A 24242-nucleotide genomic window follows, 5' to 3' on the forward strand; every position below is an offset into this window, starting at 1 on the left:
CAGACAACTTCTGAACTCATTACACATGCGTGTAAGACTTACAATTAGGCCTACTAGAAAGTCGTAAGCATGATAAATCGCTATAATACATGAGCCAAGATTAGCGGCAGTAGAGAATGAAACAACTGTAGAGATTAGATGAATAGTGCGAATCTGGCACTAACCTGCGCTCGACAGTTAGTCGATGATCGACTGAAGAGCGGACCAACCATCGTTGCAGTTTTACTCATTGCCTGACCATTGGGACTAGAAACATATGCATAGCCACCAGTACTGCTGCCATGAGAATCAAGCGCAGGGGCCATCGTCCTCTTTGTAGTAGAGCCACTGCCCATCATCCACGAGTACAAATTGTTTCCTCCCGTAATATTGTATCCACACCAATCGCCATTCTCAAACGTGCACCTATTTGGACACCTGTTGACAAGAATACAGCATCTTCATTCCGCTATTACTGATTCACTATCTATAAAATGCTTTGGAAAGTGCGGACATCAGAACATCGGACAGTTGACATCAGAAGATTAAAAGAGATGAGGCGCAAGGATTTTACACATAGTAATATCTGCTTCATGCTTGGATTCACGCCAAAATCTTTTATAGAAGTGTCTCCCTTGGTTTGAGCTTTGTGTGATGAGGTTTGAAATGTTGACTGGTGGCTACACTTTCATAGTATACACAATATTCCATATCTCCGTGTATAGCAACAATTTAGAAAAGTGGACTGCTTTAATATTTTTAGTATAGAGAATGGAAAATTAGGCATATGTTTTAGTTTCATTGTCTAATTATGTTAAAAACCTAATCGACTAATTCTTAGCTTAGCTGACTTTTGAGCAGTTGCCACAGCGATATAGTACGCAATGTATTGTTCTTGTACGTGTTGATAGCCAGTGGCAAACAATGCCCTTAAATTCTTTAGCAATGCATATCCGGAGCATGAGTTAAGAGGAAAAAGCAGCCAGGATTCAATTAGTAATAAGATTTGTGTCTAAATATTAGTCTAAGTTATATAAAGTTTTCCAAAAGCACTGGACAACAGAAAATGCAGTGCGAATAATGCATTGTTCAGAATATAGCATTTGTTGTTAGCTGATTGGTTAGCCGGCTAAACAACTACAATAAGGGCAGTGTCTGTCTGTCCGTCAGTCTGTAGCCACCGACTCAAAATCATCATTTTCAGTTAGTAGCCCAACACTCTAACAGCTGTCCTAATTAACCACCTTCCGGCATTCCAGAATAATTGTGCCCTTACTTATTATCGGCGCTTTAATGGCACGCCTGACAATCTCTCACTGCACACCAGACTGCCAGGGTGCTAGTAACTATAACAGCAAAACTTTGTGTTTGTCATCGACTTGTGTTGCTGCTTGTGCACAAGTCTGGCAGAAGATTATAAATTTTTTCACAAAAACGTCCTCTGTAATGAAAGTAATACCACCTGTCGCATTACCATTTTTGCAGAATGCGTAGACATTGCAGCTTTTACACTATTTTAGAAAACATGATTTTGCTCTCCTCGTTGCTCTCACTCTTACGACTCCGACTGTACGCATGAACTGCAGACAGTGTTACAGCGAGCAGTCTGAGGTGGAAAATAAGGTAAGCTGAGTAGTATAGAGAAAAGAGTACTAACACATTGCCGGGCTCATCTGTAGCATCAGCACACTGAGGTGAGAAATCACAATAATTGTTAGCTGGAACACACATGCCGTTGGTGCACCTGAACTGGTCCGATCTACACTGGCCTGATGGTAACTGAGGAGTAGTCGAAGCACCTGAAATACGATGCGTGACTCACTACTCAAGTCATTAGAGCACAACTTGAGACAAGTAAACAGCGTTGCTAAAATAGTTTCAAATAACATAATATCTCACTAGATGTTAAAATAACACAAAAGTTGTAAGAAAAATAATGAAAAAGCCTTTTTTAAAGACAACACCGGATCTACTGGTAACACACAAGATCTAAATAAAGATAATGCACCTGTCTCGAGAGGAAGCTGGCCACTAAAGAGTTTACATGCAGGATTGAGAGAAATATCGTCGATAGCAATATCGCCTTGAATACCATTTCCTCTGACCCCCTCAAATATCACCTAGTGAAGTAATTTGAAAATTAAGTAAGGCATCAACAGCGAGAAACATGGCCAAGCGCAATGATAACTGGTTTCTTAGAAAGTGGAAATGCCTGTTACATACCTGGAAGGGGGTTGCAGAAACAAGCTGTACCTCCTGAAGTGCCCACTCAGGGTAGGAAGAAGAAAGGGTGAGGAGTATTTGCTCTGCACCATTGATCTTTGTACGAGATTTCACCATAAGTTTCTCTATGTCATCGCCTCTCATCTGCACCCAAAATCGTAGCCGGCAGTTATTGTTGAAGGGGGCGGCGGCAAGGTTAAGGGCTAGCCTCGCTGTGTCTCCTGTAATTGTATTGCCAAAATACAGGATCGAAGTGCACATAAAAAGAGACTCATTGGGAAAAAACAACTACATAGTTAATCATACCACTTTTTCTGGGGTAGCTTGTCTCTATGTAGATATAATGACCCTGAGGACTGTAGGTGGTGTGATCAGCCAGAGGTCCGGTGCCAGATGTAAATGTACTTCCTGTGCTCATTGACCAATCAAACTGGTCATCAGCCAGATCTATCCAGTCACACTTGTTAGCACCCTCAAAGTTACACCTGAGAAATGGAGTATACTGAATGCCTGGCATTGCATGAGTAATAGAATATTTACCTAATAAATTTGAGTAACTTACCTGGAAAGCTAGGTCTTTTCTAAACTTTTACTAAAACAATAGCGGCGTTTTGGGCAAGCTTAACAACCTTTACGCGAAATGGTCAACAGTGTGAAGCAAGCGCTTTAAGCGTAGCATATAAGCCAATGTAATGACTTTTTGCTCAACCAATTTTTGTATTCCATGTAGCTCAATGGTTAGGTTCGCCGCCATTAGATCTGGAGTTATTGAGATCAAATCCAGTGCCATGCGGATTTTTCATTGCTAGATTTTAATTACCATAACTGGCCACTGGGTTTAACAAAAAGACAAACACAGATATTTATACATATAGATTATACAGCCTGTTTTAGCTTTGTAATGATATTGTAACTGTATTGTCTGAACTAGTGAGTCATGACTACTACTACTATAACTGCCGCTACTATCACTACTATATTAGTACCCCTAGTACTACTACTGTTCCTAATAGTAGCAACTACTACTGCTACTAGGATGAGCAGCACTGGCCAAAACATATTGGCTGCCCCAAGTAACCACTTTACTCATTCTCACCTTACATAGCCTTTAGTATCGCAGCCTACTTCATCTGAACCATCACAGCAAGCAGCTTCAAAGTTACAGACGTCACTTTCATCATAGCAAGTGCCGGAAGAGCAGCGATGGCTCTGGCTTGGACAAACAGTCTGGGCCTGGAAAAAGACAAAAAGAAAATCAAGGCAAATGAAAATAGAAAACAAATAGTTCAAAAACTAGTCGAAGAAGATGAAATAGCACAGATTTTGGAATTCATTCAGGATTGCTTGAGAGACATTGCCTACCTTTGCGGGTTGACAGTTTTTAAACCTGAGGCTATCAAATGCAAAGAGCTGGTCTTTGCCTGGAGAATATAGTTCAAGCACAACAGCGAAGTTCTTTGCAATATTACACGGTGGAATCTTAGCTGAGATGTGAGTCCACACTTGAGCCTGTCCAGAGATTTCGGCTAATTTGGTCTTTGTCGCGTTGTTGTTCAAAGTGATATATACCTAAAGCGACGAGGCTTCACTTGATTTCATATTTCAGTCATATGCAATGTATAATCAACCTATTTGTAATGCAAATAGGTTGATTATACCAAATAGACATATTTTCAACAAAGATTTCTCAGAAAAAAGATGAAAAACCAGAAAGCTAAACTCTTTACTGTCACTTTTTTTACATTCATACATGTAAATGACTCAGAATTACTTGAAAAAGCGAAGCGCATAAATACTTACATCAATACGTGGTTTAGCATTGCGGTCTCCTCCTATGTAATATTCAGCAGAGAAACTGCAGAAGCGACCAGCACTAGAGAAAGTTGGGCTGGTGATGGTCTGAGGCGTGGCATACGCTTTTTGTGTGAGGTAGACATACCGACCGTTAGGTGATTGCTCGCTGTAGTCTTGCGCCGGGCCATTCACAGCTTTTCCCACGTGCCAAGCGGATGGTACCGGTGCTCCCTTCCAGCCACACATGTTACCCGATTCAAAATCACACACTTGTGGACACCTGCATTCACAGGTAAAAAGTTCAAGTCATACATTAGCTTCCACCTGCATTAGGTCACAAGAACTCAAAGCCACGCACCTGTGGGCACCTACATCGGGTGCCAAAAACTCAAAACGCTACACACCTATGGGCACCTACATCGAGTGCCAAAAACTCAAAGCTACACACCTGTAAACACTTACGCAAAGTGACAAAACCGAAAAGCCAACACCTTCCAGCGCGTACATCAATTAATAAGAACTCAAAACCATGGACCGATGAGCATCTACAGCCAAGTTTGACCAGAACACTCTCAGGCCAGCTCGATGCACTATCCCAGTAAAGACTCGTATAAGGTTTTAAGCTCACCCATATCACCCAAATGCTCTCCTTGCAGGTAAGAAATAAGAACTTACGAGGACTCGTCTGAGCCGTCGGTGCAGTCGTATGAAAAGTCACAGAATTTCTCCTGAGAAATGCATTTGCCATCACTACAAGCTCTCTGACCAGAGCTACAGTAATTGGGGATCGAAGTAGTAGGTCCTTGGGGAGGTTTCAAGTTGCCGCCTTTCACGCAATGGTTTGTGAAACTTGTGTCATCTATTGATATTCCACCCGGCTTTGGCAAATAACCTAATGTTGCCTCTATCACCACCTTGTAAAGCAAACAAGGAACAATTTTGAGCTACATGTAAGTATATCAGCTCCCATTTATCTTGGGCAATGATAAATCAAGCAGCTTTTATTTATTATGAATATACAAGGTTGATATGATCTTGAGACACGTCAAAACCTCATGAAGACCTTCAAGCGATGGAGCTAATGTGAATGCTATTCTCTCATCGCATAATCTGGAAGTCTAAGAAACACATTAAATGATTATTTATAAATGGTTATAAATAATCATTTAATGTGTTTTTTAGACTATATAAGAATTATATAGTCTGAGAAACACATTTATAAAGGTTATAATTTATAAATGTTTTCTGTTTTCAGAGACAACTTTGATCACTGTATATGAAGTAGGCCTACACACTAATGAGTTAATTTAACAAGCCAACTCGTATGTGCCAGTTAAATAGAGCAAGCCATGGTATTGAAAATGTGCTCCACTAACCTGGAAATCATCCACACTGTTTAGTTGTACTATAACTCTTGTCCACTCGTCCTTGGAGATTCCACTGTTTATGTATACTTGGGTCATTGAACCTAATGCCTGTGTTCTTGTTGATATCTTCAGTTGCGCTTTAAGGGTGTCATACATATGCAGCCACAGTCTACAATATATTTCCAAGGTTTATGGCAGACCTCAACCATATGAACATAACTTTATTTTTTTTCTCCTCAATGGATAGTATAGAGAGCATGAAAGGAAGCAGAAACACGAGCCGAGCCTACAGAGATGATTGACAAAAGTAACTAAGATAATAGAGTTATTAATAGAGTTAATAAGTTACCTGAGATAGCAGCGGCCACTCGTGCTTGCCCTGTATATCGGGCTGTATAGCCTAGCTGTGTCACCCTGTCCACTCTTCGAAGCGAGTTGTACCCTAGCATAGTGTCCGAGAATGGTGCCATAAGTGTGGTCTTCTCCGAGTCCATTCGCTCCCTGAAACCAAAGCCATTTCTTCACAAGTGTGCATTGAAGCAGCAGGTTCTAAGGCTGCACAGTAATCCCTCACCTTTCATAGTTAATAGTAACCGGCGTCCCCCCCGCGATAAAGGAAAATCCACAAAATAGAAACTAATGTTTTAAAACATACATATGAGCCAAAGTTTTAACACCAGAACACATAGACTGCTTTCTAGACCTATTGTATTTATCCCCTGCATAATAACACCAGAACACATAGACTGCTTTCTAGACCTATTGTATTTATCCCCTGCATAATAACACCAGAACACATAGACTGCTTTCTAGACCTATTGTATTTATCCCCTGCATAATAACACCAGAACACATAGACTGCTTTCTAGACCTATTGTATTTATCCCCTGCATAATAACACCAGAACACATAGACTGCTTTCTAGACCTATTGTATTTATCCCCTGCATAATAACACCAGAACACATAGACTGCTTTCTAGACCTATTGTATTTATCCCCGCATAATAACACCAGAACACATAGACTGCTTTCTAGACCTATTGTAGTTATCCCCTGCATAATAACACCAGAACACATAGACTGCTTTCTAGACCTATTGTATTTATCCCCTGCATAATAACACCAGAACACATAGACTGCTTTCTAGACCTATTGTATTTATCCCCTGCATAATAACACCAGAACACATAGACTGCTTTCTAGACCTATTGTATTTATCCCCTGCATAATAACACCAGAACACATAGACTGCTTTCTAGACCTATTGTATTTATCCCCTGCATAATAACACCAGAACACATAGACTGCTTTCTAGACCTATTGTATTTATCCCCTGCATAATAACACCAGAACACATAGACTGCTTTCTAGACCTATTGTATTTATCCCCTGCATAATAACACCAGAACACATAGACTGCTTTCTAGACCTATTGTATTTATCCCCTGCATAATAACACCAGAACACATAGACTGCTTTCTAGACCTATTGTAGTTATCCCCTGCATAATAACACCAGAACACATAGACTGCTTTCTAGACCTATTGTATTTATCCCCTGCATAATAACACCAGAACACATAGACTGCTTTCTAGACCTATTGTATTTATCCCCTGCATAATAACACCAGAACACATAGACTGCTTTCTAGACCTATTGTATTTATCCCCTGCATAATAACACCAGAACACATAGACTGCTTTCTAGACCTATTGTATTTATCCTCTGCATAATAAGTAAGTAAATTGAAGCTATATCGATTGACTTTTCATTTATATTTCAACTTCAGTGCCAGTATTTTAAGCCAGAGAATGCACTTACGTAGTACAGGCGTTATTTGGACATCTGGTCTGTATATTTGTACTTGTGATTAACTGAGTTTGTTTTGAGAAGTCACACGCTTGTAATTTATGAGATTTATGTATTTTATGTATGTATATTTATGAGTTTCAATTTTTTTCACAATTTTAAAATTAATTTTCTTTTAGTTTTTTATTTTTATAATGAGAATTTTTGAACTGTGAAGTGCTTGAATCGCAAAAGATGAGCTGTGAAGTAGCGAGGAATTGCGGAAATACTTTCAATCCGATAGATAACTCAGCTTCATTTACAAACAACCAGACATGCAAGAGCAGACTTACTGCGCTGACGACTGTCCAGTTAGCCTCATCCCGTTCTCCTTGTACCCAATCACAGAAGCCTGACTCAAAGTTACATCTATCTGTATATCCAAGACAGACAGTCTTTTCTTCATCTGTGCCATCACTACAGTCATTTTGGAAATCGCAGACGGTTGATCGGTCGATGCAGTTATTATTCATGCATTTAAACTGGGTTTCCTTGCAGTGCGAGGAGCTGGAGCTTCCTGTTATAAACATAGGAGCACAGGCTTTAGGGCACAACATATGACTGCATACTGTCAAGCGTAAAACCAAGCAATAGACTAGGAACTAAAGTCACCAATTTGAACAACTAACAACCCGCTCTCGGATGTGTTTGAGCCACAGCTCTCTCACCTGGTTTGCAGTTGTTAAATGAGATATCGTCAACGGCCATGTCTCCAGTATTAAAAAGCTTGATAGCTTCAAACTCGAGTATGAAATTACTGGAAAGAGTGTGTAGGCCGACCGTTGCTGTATTCCAACTCGGTCCCAAAGAGGCTGTTTCTGACCATAGTATAGTTTTAACCCAGTTGCTGGCAGGCTGTCCAGCCACATTGGTGTAAATGTTGAGACGAAGAGCTCCGATGCCACCGCCCATCTTGTGGTAAGCAAATGTAATCTCGCACTTGCTATCAACTTGGCCATACATTGGAGATAAGAGGGATGCTTTACTGACGCCTGAAAAATATACCATAGTGCATATGAATGTAAACATATAAAATGGAAGTCAATAAGAATACATTGTTTACATTATTTGTATCGTTTAATTCTAGACATAGCCTAGACTTAGCCTTAGGTTACTCTGTTGCCCATGATGAAAATGATCATGGCGCTTAATGATGCACTTGTACCAGTAATGCTAGTGGGCAATGTTATACTAGTGATGTAGCGGTAATTGAGAAATATTATACATGGATTAACAAGAAAACGCTGAAAACATGAAATATTATAGCATATCAACAAGAAAACGCTCTAGAATGCTCTAGAACTCAAAAGTGTGATCGCCACATTCTGGTCAACCTGGTTGCCAGAATAGAACGCAGCCGATATATTATCTATTTAGTGCATTCCAGATGTCAATACAATATATAATATTTGCATCTGAAATGCACTAAATAGATAACATATCGGCTGTGCCCCCAACCAGGTTGACCAGAATGCAACGATTACACTGTTGAGTTCTAGAGCCTAGTCCAGTACATACAAATATTTTAAGTTTGGCACACTCTTGGAAATTCCAACATCTTAACCAATCACAGCAGTTCTTTCACAACATCCAATTAAACAAAATATTACCGGTAATATACAAATAGGAAACAATCTGTAAATTGTTCTACAAATGTCGATTTTTTATTTGGAAAATATGAAAACTGCCAAGCGCTTTGATGGAATTGCTAGGTAAAGTTATAATGTTGAAAGAAATATTTACTAGATATCGAACTGAGCAAATTATAACGCCACCATCAGAATTAAAATTCGTATGCGCAGACCTAGCACATGATCGACTGCAAATACATTAAAACAATCGACATTTATTTAAAGTTTATTACTCATTGTGGCTAAAAGTCACGAGATACTAGTTCATCATTATTTATGTTCATCAAACCATCGGCTGCTTGAACTTCTTACAGACACAAAGGAAGGAATAGAGTGATAACCATAGAGTGATAACCATAGAGTGATAACCAGACACATATTTGTAGTTTGTAACTTTACAGTAGGCTTACTAATAATCATAGCAGGAATTGATACTAATCTGTCCAGCAACTCTGTATAATTGATAAAATCCTATTTGAAATATGTAGCGATGAGCATTTGTTCTTAGTAAAGCTTAACAGGCTAAGTTTTCCATTTCTATTCTACTTTGGTATGTGAATGTTGTAGAACACTTTATAATATTGTGTCATTAACAATTCTCTCTTACAGCACAGGGAGATCAAGGATTTGAAAACCTCGACAAACAAAAAAGTAAGAATCCATTACATCAGTGAGTATTAATAAACGTAGGGTAATTTTAAGCTGAGTTATGGCTGAGTTTAAGCCTGTTCGTGCAGGTTCGCATCTATTTTGGCAGTAAAAAGCAAATGAGTGCAGGAAGCAACATGACTTATATCAGTGAAAAATTCTGCATCTGATAAGAGTAATAACTCAAAAATTGTCAGGTCACAATTTATAGCTGTTTCTTTACCTGATCCTTGCCCAGAGTCCACAAAGACATACCATCCAGCACTAGAGTTGGTTGTATGGTCAATAGTTGGTCCGGTGAGAAGAGCTGGAGTGGCGCCTTGATGTCTCTCCCATTGATACATTCCATTACTTTCATCATGCCAGCCACAAAATCCTTTGAACATAAAAAAAATTTATATATTAAAAGAATGGCAAGCTGCTCTCAGCAGTGCCCAAGTGGATATGTCAGAAACGTATGAGCTATCACAAACTTCATCAATTTAGACTACTATCCATGATACTATGTAAACCCGGGCCGGAACAACCAGCAAATTTTGGACTACAACGTGCGACGAGACAGCGCTGTAGAGCATATGGAAGTGTGGGACAGGGGCGCTAGTTTAGAACAGATCAGTCAAGGACGATCGATGTTCAGCAGTGCCCGCAGACACACATATCCGTTCTCCAATGACGTTACGAGAATATTTAATAGCAAGTTGCGATAGAATATTCAATTAGATGCTAAGTCAAAAAATTCGCTTCCAAAACAATTACATAACTAACCTTCGATACTTAATAAAAAAATGTTAATAATACGCTAATATATTTTCACAATCTTTACAGCTAAAATGCCATTTTCTATTTATTTACGTTTGTAAGACGTTACGTCAATATTGCTTCAATCTACGTCATCAGTAACGATAACTTGTTCCTATTTATAGAACGCCTATCCTTCGCTGTAATAACAACCTACTGAAAGAATTTTAGAGAGCTGATTGATGACCGTAGTTACGTATGTGTTTTAGTTGTGTTGTGAGACTTTCCGAGTACATGTCTAGTGGGGTTTTATATTGTTTTAGACAACTTGTGGTTCTACGTACTTGAAAGCTTAGAGCAATGCCGCAATTTTCTAGTTGTTACAACATGGTTCTACGTTACATTTACCTTGTTCAAAATTGCATATGCCACAGTTATTTTCGTCTTCGTTTAGCTGACAATCTCTTGCAAAGTCACAGACTTGACTTCTTTTAATGCAAGAACCATCTTTACACCGATAGCCATCAGCACCACCTGCATTAACAAAATGGCGAGCATGAAATTTTACTTTATCCTCAGCTACAAGCAACTCCAGCGCAATAAATGTTTGGGTTTTGATGATCTGAGAAAGATGAAGAATGTTGCAGAAATTTATTAGAGAAACTGAAGGCTGATGAGTGAAAGGTTATGAGATGAGCATTAATTGACTACAATACTCAGATTACGAGATAGAACAAATAATTACCATGGTTACTGAACACTATAAATCTATAATGTCACAATATTGCTTATATCAAATGTCCTTCAAACCTGCAATAAAGATCGAGAAATTGGACAAATATTATTAAGAAAATGAAATAAGTAATCTTTGTTTAGACTCATGGATCCACGTGTCCAAAACGAGAGAATAAGCTGACCAGTGCTAGGGCTAATCAAGGCACACAGCGTCCTGTAATAGCATCGGGTCAGCATCGGGTCAGCACTGCTAGTTGATTAGAGGCTGCTGCTAGCATTATCTATTCTAGAGAATAACTTGCTTATGATTGCAGCAGGCGACTCAAGAGATTCATTTGTTGTGGCATTGATCATGCAGAGTCTACCATGTGAGCAGGATGAATTTTACTGCTTTGCTTTTTTTGAAACAATGATTTAAAATAACATAATAAGTTGTTGATCAGCGCTTCATCAACTCGGCAGCCATGCATAATATATAGATAATATATAGATAATATACACGTAATATATAGATAATATATATGTGATATATAAATAATATACACACAATATATACATGTACATAATATATAGTATATATATATAAATAATATATACATAATATATAGATAATATACTAATGATATACAGTGTATATACAATATATAGATAATACATAAATAATATATACATAATATTATATAGGTAACATGTAGATAATATATCTATATATATATATATATCTATATATATATATATATATATATATATATATATATATATATATATATATATATATATATATATATATATATATATATATATATATATATATATATATATATATATATATGTATAATATACATGTAATATATGCATAAAATATGCATAAAATAATTGTACTGTTTAGCTAGTCAGACATATGGTCATATGTTTGCTGTGTCAGCTGGGCATGTAATCAATGAATCGCACCTAATAGACCATCTTACCGCAGTAATAAGAAACTCGATGAAATTATTATGTCTGGAAAGAGTGGGTGATGGACCATGACAGTAACTTAGCAGCATACAACACGCGTTCCTTACTAGGTATCCTATTAACTAACCTATTTCAGTCGCTATTCACATCTGTCTTGCGCTGACCTACATCTACATTTCAACTCTGGAAATAGGTGTTTACAGCATTTCAGTAATTAACTTTATATCCTATACTTTTATTCTTGAAAACTTATTACAATCAAATATTTCCATTCATTTTGAAAAATCCCGAAAAAAAGTTTTTGTTACAAGTGTTTTTTTAATTTATAATAAAAAGGCACTTTGAATCTTTTACTAGACTTTATCAGTCTACTGTCTCAGCTTTAAATACTTTATAGAAGCTAATAAATATATGTTAATATCTCTAACAACAGAACATATGTTAATCTCTTTAACAACATAACAGATGTTAATCTCTCAAACAACATAACAGATGTTAATCTCTCTAACAAAATAACCGATGTTAATCTCTCAAACAACATAATATATGTTTATGGACAGATAGAGAAGTCTTAAAATTAAAATGTAAGTTTTTCATTCCTTACTGTGCAAGCTTGCTTATGTCCAAAAGTTTTAGAGACTGGTTTTAAATACTTGAATTTAAATACAAACATCAAGAAAGATGCTGATATATGTAAACATGTATATAAATTCTAACATATATGTACGAATGTATGAACTCGCTTTCAGTTTTTTGCTATAATCTATATTTAAAGTTTGAATTTATCTGTACCACTCATTGATACCAGCTCTATTACGGAGCTACTAGTGTGATACTCGTGTTAACCTTGAGGCAGCATTGTTAGTGGACATTCAAAAACTGACGTTAAGGTTTTAAGGAAAGACTCATTGCTAAAACCTGCTATTATTATCACTCTTACTACTATTATTATATTGTCTTGAGGCCTCAACTCTCTCCTATGAAAATCAATAATGGTTAATAATAATAGGTAGTAATAATAATCTTGATGGTAAAAGTACAAACCCAAATTAATAAAAAAAAAGAAAAATGTTTAAGATCAAGTGAGTATTTATTTAAAACTAAATTAGGTAACATAAATGTAAATCGTTGACTAATATATTAAAGATTATGAAATCAAGTGAACATAACTTCTCATCTTCTATGAATTGTAAGACCATCAAAAACAATATATCGTAATCTATTGATAAACTGCTGAATGCTTTTGGCAAGCGAGTACTATTGATAGTGATTAAAACATAAAACCAACTTTAGCCAATTGCTGAAGAAACTAAGTCATAGTCTACCATTTTAATGTAAAATTATGTTTTACAAGTAGATTTAATTCTGTAGCTGTGGACAATTATTTAATTACTATAACTAATTACTAAATAACCAAATATTAGTTATTAGTAAGTTTCGTAAGAAGTACGTAAGTAGGAAATGTTTGTACTTTGTAGCGAATGTGCATACATACAGATGCCAAGGTTGTGTAATATGCAGTAAGTACACTGTACAATTGGTAGCATCTAACAATTCATACAGGGGTATCTTGAGAACACTTTCTAGCTTCATTACTAGCAAGATTATGTATTGTGAGAAGATAGCCACCCCCCATCCCGCCGCTTCAAGACTTCTAGCTAAATAGTAGTACATAGATATCAAGAAATGGGCACTAAATACATACATTCATCTGTACATGTGGGGTCAGTAGTACATTAAGATGTTGGTGTGTAACTTACACTGTGAAGGAGTTGTTGGCGCTGTGATCATAGGTGCTACCGAAGAGATGCTGCCATTGTACATAGTACAGGCACTCGAGAAAGATATGTCGTCAAGGGCAATATCCCCGAGTGAGCCAGGGCCTCTCTTCGCCTCCAGCACCACCTGCGGACAACATGCACTCTCTGTGGAGATTTTGCTTAGAGAGATTAAATAAATAATATTTCTGCATTCTTAACCCAAATAAAACAAAGTAGAAATCTTCAAGTGAGTATTGCATTTTATGATTCTGCAGAACGCAGCAGAAATGGGCAGTCTTTACCTGGATTGGCTGAGTCTGAACGGGAATTGAAATCTCCCTTCGATGAAAGGAATTACCAACTTCTCCTATCTTTCGCCACAGCATGGTAAGCTTGCCATTCACCTAGCCAAAAGCAGAGTTCAGCTTTGAAGTAGCTTACAGCTGAATGTGACAACACAAAATGAAACAATAGCCATCAAGTCTTTTTAAGATAAAGTCATTCAAGAAATGACTTGAAAAAAAATTTGATGCATTTTATTTCCTTGCCAAATAGTTAGACGCCATTCTTTAATGAGTTAGTTAGTTTATACATTAGAAGGGAGAGTGATGCCATTCTTTAATGAGCTAGTTAGTTTATACAGTAGAAGGGAGAGTGATGCCATTCTTTAATGAGTTAGTTAGTTTATACATTAGAAGGTAGAGTGATGCCATTCTTTAATGAGTTAGTTAGTTTATACATTAGAAGGGAGAGTGATGCCATTCTTTAATGAGCTAGTTAGTTTATACATTAGAAGGTAGAGTGATGCCATTCTTTAATGAGTTAGTTAGTTTATACAGTAGAAGGTAGAGTGATGCCATTCTTTAATGAGCTAGTTAGTTTATACATTAGAAGGTAGAGTGATGCCATTCTTTAATGAGCTAGTTAGTTTATACAGTAGAAGGTAGAGTGATGCCATTCTTTAATGAGTTAGTTAGTTTATACAGTAGAAGGTAGAGTGATGCCATTCTTTAATGAGTTAGTTAGTTTATACATTAGAAGGTAGAGTGATGCCATTCTTTAATGAGTTAGTTAGTTTATACATTAGAAGGGAGAGTGATGCCATTCTTTAATGAGCTAGTTAGTTTATACAGTAGAAGGGAGAGTGATGCCATTCTTTAATGAGTTAGTTAGTTTATACATTAGAAGGGAGAGTGATGCCATTCTTTAATGAGCTAGTTAGTTTATACAGTAGAAGGGAGAGTGATGCCATTCTTTAATGAGTTAGTTAGTTTATACATTAGAAGGGAGAGTGATGCCATTCTTTAATGAGCTAGTTAGTTTATACATTAGAAGGGAGAGTGATGCCATTCTTTAATGAGCTAGTTAGTTTATACATTAGAAGGTAGAGTGATGCCATTCTTTAATGAGCTAGTTAGTTTATACATTAGAAGGTAGAGTGATGCCATTCTTTAATGAGTTAGTTAGTTTATACATTAGAAGGTAGAGTGATGCCATTCTTTAATGAGTTAGTTAGTTTATACAGTAGAAGGGAGAGTGATGCCATTCTTTAATGAGCTAGTTAGTTTATACATTAGAAGGGAGAGTGATGCCATTCTTTAATGAGTTAGTTAGTTTATACATTAGAAGGGAGAGTGATGCCATTCTTTAATGAGCTAGTTAGTTTATACAGTAGAAGGGAGAGTGATGCCATTCTTTAATGAGCTAGTTAGTTTATACATTAGAAGGGAGAGTGATGCCATTCTTTAATGAGTTAGTTAGTTTATACATTAGAAGGGAGAGTGATGCCATTCTTTAATGAGTTAGTTAGTTTATACATTAGAAGGTAGAGTGATGCCATTCTTTAATGAGTTAGTTAGTTTATACAGTAGAAGGGAGAGTGATGCCATTCTTTAATGAGTTAGTTAGTTTATACATTAGAAGGTAGAGTGATGCCATTCTTTAATGAGTTAGTTAGTTTATACATTAGAAGGGAGAGTGATGCCATTCTTTAATGAGCTAGTTAGTTTATACAGTAGAAGGGAGAGTGATGCCATTCTTTAATGAGTTAGTTAGTTTATACATTAGAAGGTAGAGTGATGCCATTCTTTAATGAGTTAGTTAGTTTATACATTAGAAGGGAGAGTGATGCCATTCTTTAATGAGCTAGTTAGTTTATACAGTAGAAGGGAGAGTGATGCCATTCTTTAATGAGTTAGTTAGTTTATACATTAGAAGGTAGAGTGATGCCATTCTTTAATGAGTTAGTTAGTTTATACAGTAGAAGGGAGAGTGATGCCATTCTTTAATGAGTTAGTTAGTTTATACAGTAGAAGGGAGAGTGATGCCATTCTTTAATGAGTTAGTTAGTTTATACATTAGAAGGGAGAGTGATGCCATTCTTTAATGAGTTAGTTAGTTTATACATTAGAATGTAGAGTGATGCCATTCTTTAATGAGTTAGTTAGTTTATACAGTAGAAGGTAGAGTGATGCCATTCTTTAATGAGTTAGTTAGTTTATACATTAGAAGGTAGAGTGATGCCATTCTTTAATGAGTTAGTTAGTTTATACATTAGAAGGGAGAGTGATGCCATTCTTTAATGAGCTAGTTAGTTTATACAGTAGAAGGGAGAGTGATGCCATTCTTTAATGAGTTAGTTAGTTTATACAGTAGAAGGTAGAGTGATGCCATTCTTTAATGAGTTAGTTAGTTTATACAGTAGAAGGTAGAGTGATGCCATTCTTTAATGAGTTAGTTAGTTTATACATTAGAAGGGAGAGTGATGCCATTCTTTAATGAGCTAGTTAGTTTATACATTAGAAGGTAGAGTGATGCCATTCTTTAATGAGTTAGTTAGTTTATACAGTAGAAGGGAGAGTGATGCCATTCTTTAATGAGTTAGTTAGTTTATACAGTAGAAGGTAGAGTGATGCCATTCTTTAATGAGTTAGTTAGTTTATACAGTAGAAGGTAGAGTGATGCCATTCTTTAATGAGTTAGTTAGTTTATACAGTAGAAGGGAGAGTGATGCCATTCTTTAATGAGTTAGTTAGTTTATACAGTAGAAGGTAGAGTGATGCCATTCTTTAATGAGTTAGTTAGTTTATACATTAGAAGGTAGAGTGATGCCATTCTTTAATGAGTTAGTTAGTTTATACAGTAGAAGGTAGAGTGATGCCATTCTTTAATGAGTTAGTTAGTTTATACATTAGAAGGTAGAGTGATGCCATTCTTTAATGAGTTAGTTAGTTTATACATTAGAAGGGAGAGTGATGCCATTCTTTAATGAGCTAGTTAGTTTATACAGTAGAAGGGAGAGTGATGCCATTCTTTAATGAGTTAGTTAGTTTATACATTAGAAGGGAGAGTGATGCCATTCTTTAATGAGCTAGTTAGTTTATACAGTAGAAGGGAGAGTGATGCCATTCTTTAATGAGTTAGTTAGTTTATACATTAGAAGGGAGAGTGATGCCATTCTTTAATGAGCTAGTTAGTTTATACATTAGAAGGGAGAGTGATGCCATTCTTTAATGAGCTAGTTAGTTTATACATTAGAAGGTAGAGTGATGCCATTCTTTAATGAGCTAGTTAGTTTATACATTAGAAGGTAGAGTGATGCCATTCTTTAATGAGCTAGTTAGTTTATACATTAGAAGGGAGAGTGATGCCATTCTTTAATGAGCTAGTTAGTTTATACATTAGAAGGTAGAGTGATGCCATTCTTTAATGAGCTAGTTAGTTTATACATTAGAAGGGAGAGTGATGCCATTCTTTAATGAGTTAGTTAGTTTATACATTAGAAGGTAGAGTGATGCCATTCTTTAATGAGTTAGTTAGTTTATACAGTAGAAGGTAGAGTGATGCCATTCTTTAATGAGTTAGTTAGTTTATACAGTAGAAGGTAGAGTGATGCCATTCTTTAATGAGTTAGTTAGTTTATACAGTAGAAGGTAGAGTGATGCCATTCTTTAATGAGCTAGTTAGTTTATACAGTAGAAGGTAGAGTGATGCCATTCTTTAATGAGTTAGTTAGTTTATACATTAGAAGGTAGAGTGATGCCATTCTTTAATGAGTTAGTTAGTTTATACATTAGAAGGTAGAGTGATGCCATTCTTTAATGAGTTAGTTAGTTTATACATTAGAAGGGAGAGTGATGCCATTCTTTAATGAGTTAGTTAGTTTATACAGTAGAAGGTAGGATGAATTTAAGTTCAACCGATTACAATAAATGATAGAATGATGAGTTAAAGATCAACCAATAACAGAGTAGGTACATTAACTGAAATGACTAAAATAATGACAAACTAAATCCACATAAAATTGTTAAATACCTGACTTCTTGTGTAGACTGTAAGTGAACCGATGGAGGCTCCATACATGTGGTGGTAAAGCGTTATGGCGCATCCCCTGCTAGAGGATATCAGCCAGCCACTGGCTAGCCTAGCCTTGTCATTCTGCTTGCGAGGTCGTGACATTTCCGCGTAAATGTAATGCCCGGTGGAAAGGCTTGTTGTGTGGTCCCTGCTTGGCCCGGAGAACTGTGTCGATGTAGGCCCACTATGTAGTGTCCAGTCAAATTGGTCATCTTTAAGTTGTGTCCAATCACAGAATCCCGTCTCGAAAGAGCATTGACTGAAATATATTTATAGCCTTGATAGAAGATTATGCCGTGTAATTTCTACATACAAATCTCCATTGGTGGAAACAGAATTGCAGAAACTGAAAATGAAGGAAATGGAGGACCCTTACTTGTTTGTACAACCGGCTTCATCTGATCCATCTCCACAGTCATCTGTCATGTCACAGCGCCTAGCCTTCATTACACATGCACCTGATGCGCACCTGACCATAGATATAATCAAGCTCTGTTACCACCATTCAAGATTTGTAACGAATTACCGGTAAATGCTAACAAATGAGCCATGAATCTATATTTAACCCAACTGCGCCTTTCTATTGTTGGAAATATCTTGGTAGTGAACATACGACCAGAAGTGGGAATTAGCTGAATATACGCGAAGTTAGCCTACAAAATCTTACTTCCTAATCAATGCTGGAACTGATCAAGGTGGATATGGAAAACTTACTGAAACTCGGAACTTTTGCATGGTTTGCCAGTAGGCTGTGGCAGCGCGCAGCCAACGAGTTGAATGTCATCTATAGCTATATCCGCTTGAGCTGTATAACTCTTCCTCGCTCCAATCTCTAACTGAAACTTGCCTCTGATTCTGCCGAGCGGTATATCGGCAAGCTGCCAGCGATTTCCTTGCGAACCCATCAATTCAAATATGATTGTCTTCCTGCCTTGCTCTTCCTGATGGTAAGCTCTCAGAAGTTGTGTTCCATTACCAAGCATATGATACCTGTAAGAGATTATATATATATAAATATATATATAATTTATATATATATATATGTATATATCTCTATATTATATATATATGTATATATCTCTATATTATATATATAATCCATATATCTCTATATATAATCTATATATCTGTATATTATTTATATTATATATATAATTTATATATCTGAATATTATATATACATAATAACTGAATGACCTGCAGAATGAGACCTACCAGAACTGTAGAGTACAGTCTGCAGAGGCATCGTATAGATTTGGGGAGGTGAGCATGCCTAATTTATAGCCTTGGGCTCCCGAGTTTGGTCCGAGCAGCATGTAGTGACCAGTAGGCGAAAATGAGGTATGATCGATCAAAGGTCCAGCCCCAAGGTTTCCAGAGGATTGAAAAAACTTGTAAGATCCAGCGCTAGTATCCATCCAGCCACATAAGCTACAAGATGACACAGTTTTCAAACTTATGTATTAAATCTGAGGCCTGAAGTACATTCTCAAATGTATCATTCATGTAAAACTAAATGTTAACAGGAGATGAGACTCTTTTCTAGAACCAAACTTTGTCATGAAACCAAGAGATGGTATCAAAATATATACTCTGCCAATACCAAAACAGACAAGTACCAACTGCAACAAAAAGTTTTGAGAAGAGCTAGTTCACTAACCTGGTATCAAAGTCACAATTGTAATTACAGGAGCTCTCATCTGAGCCATCCACACAGTCTGGCTCAAAATTGCAGACCTTGTCAGCGGTGAGACACTTGTTGTCTGAGGAACAATGGAATGCACACGGTGAAGGGGTAGTCACAGAGCCACACCGCTGATTAGCGACAAAATCCACATCATCAATGGCTATGTCACCTGCAATGGTAAACAGATTTGAGAGTAAAACCCGAATTTAAAAGACATGACCTGGGGTAAAATCACCGACTTAAGTTGGAAGTTGTAAGCTTTTAAAATTTATCAAGTAACAGTATATGCATTGATTTTAGTTTGTTATATAGTGGACTGACTTACTGAAGACTCCTCCAACAACCGCTTCAAACACGAATTGGAAGGTTGTGTTGATGGAAAGACTCGTATCGAAGCCAACTTCAACATAAGTACGCTGCCAGTCATCACCTTGTTCGCCTTGCAAAGTCTTCAGCTTAATGATTGGCTGACCGTAAGGTTTGAGACCAAATGAAAGACTGCCCTGAGTTGATCCTTTCATGTGATAAGAGAACGCCATGCAGCCCATCGTGTCATTATACCAAAACTGTGACAAGAGCCTGGCAAATAAAAAGTTGCGAATGCTGACAACCTAATGCTCTCTTACAGTAATATAGATCGCTTATTTTATGTACCGTTAGTCATACTCTAAAACATGCTGTATATTGGACTTCAAAAGCATTGGTAACATCAGATTAAGCCATAAACAGCTTGAGTGGTTACAACAACGCCTCAGGGTTTGTTTGACTAGTTCACAAAGTTAGGGAGGCTATGCATGCTCACCAAGCCTTGTCACCAACTTTCCTTGGACTCGAGGCTTCTATATACATGTATGATCCTGCTGGAGAGTGGAGCGTTGCATCATTGTCGGGTCCAGTACCAGTTGAATGGGTAGAACCGTGTGTTCTCTCCCAATCAAAGTCATCACCAACATTCGTGTTCTTCCACAAACAAGTGTTTGATTCAAAGTCGCAACTACCTCGAGGTGGACACGGACCTCCCTAAAAGAAGTAACTAGCTTATTACACGCAGTTAACTCAGTCAAGATTATAGGGTAGTACAATCAGGTCAGTCATTAGTGTTATGTATTTTGTGCCAATAGGTGTATCTTGTAAACTAGACTTCATTGCTAACTATACAATAAACAGGAACACTTGGCTAACCAGCTAGGCGGGGTGTGTACAAACGACTACATGTATAATTACTGATTGCTCTAGACACGCAAAATGATGATTCAGAAAGCCACCTATATTGAACCTACTAAAGGAAAATGATTAAACAATAAAATGACAGTACTCAAGTCATAAGTATGAATAGTGATATAACGTTTCAGTTAACAAAAATTGGGGTCATCTTAGTTCACTGTAGATTTATGTAAAAGTATTCCCAAATGTTTCAATTATAAACGACCCTTTTCATATGACTAGCATTTGGAACTAAAGCGTTCACTAAGTAGTAACTTACTTCAATCATGATATCATCAATGGCAATATCACCTCTGTAACCATTGCCTACGGAAGCTGTGAATTGGAGCAACCAGTTTTTGGTTGCAGACAGAGAAGCCTGACCGACATGCCATTCATTTCCCTGATTACCAGACTGTCTCCAGCGCAACCTACAGTACATAATTGTATGTATGTAAAACGTTTTATTGGCATAGGTGATCATTAACAAAATGACGTTTTTCATTACATGCCAAAAGAAAAAATATTAAAAAAACAATAAATTAATGAATAGTTAATACATTTAACACAAACATGTAAGTTTACTGAAGCAGAGACTACAAAAACTAAATAGTAGAATATTGCATTTTTAGGTCTACCATTAGACTAGCTAATCTGCCAACTTATATAAATTTATGTATAGAAGGTTAGTAGGCCTTAGCATGTTACCGCTAGTGCACAAAATATGACTAACTTAGGAGCGGAGCCCTCCTCATTTACAAGCACGGTCAGGTCTCCCACGTGGTCACCATACATGTGATACCAGAAAGTGACACATGCAGCAGATACTGGTCTCAGGTACTTGGACGAGATGAGGCTGGCTATATCTCCAGGTTTTCTTGGTGAAGACGTCTCAATGTACAGATAGTAACCTGGCAGACATACCAAATATGGTGAGGAAACAGAAGCGGTAAAGTGCCGTCACTGTACATTAATAACTCGATTGTGCCTAGACTGAGGTCATATATTCACAACTATTGAATGATGCACTGCTGGGGTGAGATAATTGTACACACTACAAAATCGGCCAGCTGTAGAGAACAATAATACCAACCCTCAGCTGTTCCAAAGGTGTGGTCTGTCTGTGGGCCAGTATTAAGGCTAGATGTCCTCCCTCGAGCTCTTGTCCAATCAAATGTATCCATGCTCGACTGGGTAAATGTGCAAAAACTCGTCTCAAAGTCGCACATCAAAGATCCTCGACAGTCACCATCGTAGAAGTCAACATCATCCAATGAGATGTCACCAGTCCAACCATCACTAGCCAAGGCTGCAGCATGACAGACAGCAATTATGACATACCGTTACAGGTTATTATGACACACACAAAGGAAATCATCAAATAACTGCTGATGATTACCCGCTGCAACTTACACACAGTTTAACCGAAAGAACCAACCTTCAAATACAAAAACAAAGTTGTTGCCTCTGCCTGGAGCTGGTTTAAATGGCACTTGGCCCTGTTTCCAGTCTGGTCCATTGTTTCCAGCGCGCGACCAAACTATGGTCTCGTTACCACCATTGTCCGTGTCTATGGCAATTAGGTTGAGACGATTGACCTTTGCACCATACATGTGATACCAGAAACTGTAAAACAAATTTTTTCACAATACTTTTCACAGAATATTTAACAGAAGAATAATGTTTAGTAGCTCAACAAACAGAGATTATAAGCATGTGATGCCTCAAGTAGAAGCTGTATCAGTAAACTTATCGCCTAATCACTACTTCCCTTTCTAAAAGCAAGAAAATATAAGCGCACTCACTCTAGACAGAGTCCCTTGCTGGACATAGACATCTCTGGAGTCTTCAGTCTAGCCTTGTCTTTGGAGGTCTTACTAGAATCTTCAATATAGGCATAGTGACCAAACACGTTAGATCGAGTGTGGTCAGCTTGAGGGCCCGTACTAGAAGAGTCTGTTTCACCGGTGCCGTATGACCAATCAAAGGTATCTTTTATTGTCTCCTAAAACGATTGGCAAGTGAATGTATAATCACTCAGTTTATTATAGTTTTGTGAATGTTTAGACCAAGGCATAGACTCACAAAGTAAATTGGCTATCAGGAATATAAAATAAAAACATGTAATTTTAGGAAAAAAAAGCTATTCATTCACAAAGTTGCCCTCGTTCTTATGTCAAGCAGATGATAGTGCTAAAACCTAAACACAGTATGACCGTTTGGTTAGATTCATAACAATATTGGAATTGAACACAAAGTGATAGCTATGTAAAATACACTCATTAATGAATAGAGATCTGCTTTAACACGAACCAGCTGTTTACCTCTTAGGATTACTGCTACTTATGACTTGAGTTTAGTTCGATACCTAAGCCCACGCTGGACAAATTTTTCCGATTTTACACAAAAACACTTGCATTTCAATATTTCTAATATCACTGATATGGCCTAACAGCTGGTGTCAGCTGAGGTTGCCATTTACCTGTGAGAAAGAGCAGAACTTATTGGTGCCATTCTCAAAGTCACATTTAAACTCATCAACTCGCGGAGGAAGGGTGGGTGAAACTGTAGTAGTAGGGATTGATTGGCTGCACTTGCCTCCTACCAACTTCACATCATCAATGGCAATGTCACCTGAATAGGAGCCTCCATGGGTAGCTGCAAAATATAGCATTCCACAATTTCTGTCATTATATCTTTATCTGCCTCATGTCTACTTAATGTGACATGTTGTTGCTGATCAAATCTATGACTTATTTGCATCCGCAACACTTGCTTTGGGCACTTTTACAGGAGCAACTGGAGAGACTTTTAGAATACCTTCAATAATGAGAGCGTAAGATTCTCTTGATGGCACATCAACAAATGCCTGCTGCCAGAAATTGGCCTGATGTCCGGAAATACTAAAGAGACTTCTGGGTGTTGAGAAACCTCCATTCACCTTATCAGTTACTTGCTGGAGAATTGAAAGGTTGCCAATAGCTGTAAAAGTACATATTTGTGGCCATAAGAAGAGGTATAGTCCTAAGACAAGCAGATATGAGAGATTACCTGCAGTAAAAACCTATCACATTACATCCTGAGTCTTATATGTATTGCTAAGGATAAGAAGAACTCAAAGAAAGTAACAGTTACCTTTTCCTGCCATGTGGTACCAGAAGGAGAAGCAGTGATCTGTATTGGAAGCAGCGATGTGTTCTGTCATGAGCCAGGCTCGATCTCCCTTCTTGTTGGAGCCACCGGAAGCCTCGATGTACATGTAATAGCCTTGGTCAGTGCCTGTGCTGTGGTCAACAGTGGGTCCAGTGAATCTGC

The 24242-nt window shown here is 37.4% G+C and overlaps 1 protein-coding gene across 1 annotated transcript in view; it reads right to left on the reverse strand.

The window, feature by feature from the left end:
• LOC137390900 (MAM and LDL-receptor class A domain-containing protein 2-like) overlaps positions 1 to 24242 on the reverse strand; it is a 150108-nt gene that overhangs the window by 1893 nt on the left and 123973 nt on the right. The window contains exons 170-200 of the mRNA XM_068077215.1: positions 24063 to 24238; positions 23748 to 23909; positions 23410 to 23585; positions 22733 to 22932; positions 22366 to 22553; positions 22021 to 22236; positions 21661 to 21838; positions 21208 to 21358; positions 20527 to 20744; positions 20050 to 20303; positions 19698 to 19893; positions 19253 to 19468; positions 18752 to 19027; positions 17996 to 18296; positions 13984 to 14085; positions 13682 to 13826; positions 10638 to 10763; positions 9715 to 9867; positions 7881 to 8204; positions 7506 to 7729; positions 5713 to 5864; positions 5373 to 5532; positions 4672 to 4910; positions 4003 to 4276; positions 3565 to 3771; positions 3299 to 3435; positions 2509 to 2687; positions 2203 to 2423; positions 1988 to 2099; positions 1637 to 1778; positions 165 to 417 (exon numbers count right to left, since the gene is read on the reverse strand). Of these exons, the coding sequence (XP_067933316.1) occupies positions 165 to 417; positions 1637 to 1778; positions 1988 to 2099; positions 2203 to 2423; positions 2509 to 2687; positions 3299 to 3435; positions 3565 to 3771; positions 4003 to 4276; positions 4672 to 4910; positions 5373 to 5532; positions 5713 to 5864; positions 7506 to 7729; positions 7881 to 8204; positions 9715 to 9867; positions 10638 to 10763; positions 13682 to 13826; positions 13984 to 14085; positions 17996 to 18296; positions 18752 to 19027; positions 19253 to 19468; positions 19698 to 19893; positions 20050 to 20303; positions 20527 to 20744; positions 21208 to 21358; positions 21661 to 21838; positions 22021 to 22236; positions 22366 to 22553; positions 22733 to 22932; positions 23410 to 23585; positions 23748 to 23909; positions 24063 to 24238 (6058 nt within the window). The remainder of the gene's footprint in view (positions 1 to 164; positions 418 to 1636; positions 1779 to 1987; positions 2100 to 2202; positions 2424 to 2508; positions 2688 to 3298; positions 3436 to 3564; positions 3772 to 4002; positions 4277 to 4671; positions 4911 to 5372; positions 5533 to 5712; positions 5865 to 7505; positions 7730 to 7880; positions 8205 to 9714; positions 9868 to 10637; positions 10764 to 13681; positions 13827 to 13983; positions 14086 to 17995; positions 18297 to 18751; positions 19028 to 19252; positions 19469 to 19697; positions 19894 to 20049; positions 20304 to 20526; positions 20745 to 21207; positions 21359 to 21660; positions 21839 to 22020; positions 22237 to 22365; positions 22554 to 22732; positions 22933 to 23409; positions 23586 to 23747; positions 23910 to 24062; positions 24239 to 24242) is intronic.

This window comes from Watersipora subatra, chromosome 3 (genome assembly GCF_963576615.1).
Source record: "Watersipora subatra chromosome 3, tzWatSuba1.1, whole genome shotgun sequence".
Taxonomy (NCBI): Eukaryota; Metazoa; Bryozoa; class Gymnolaemata; order Cheilostomatida; family Watersiporidae; genus Watersipora; species Watersipora subatra.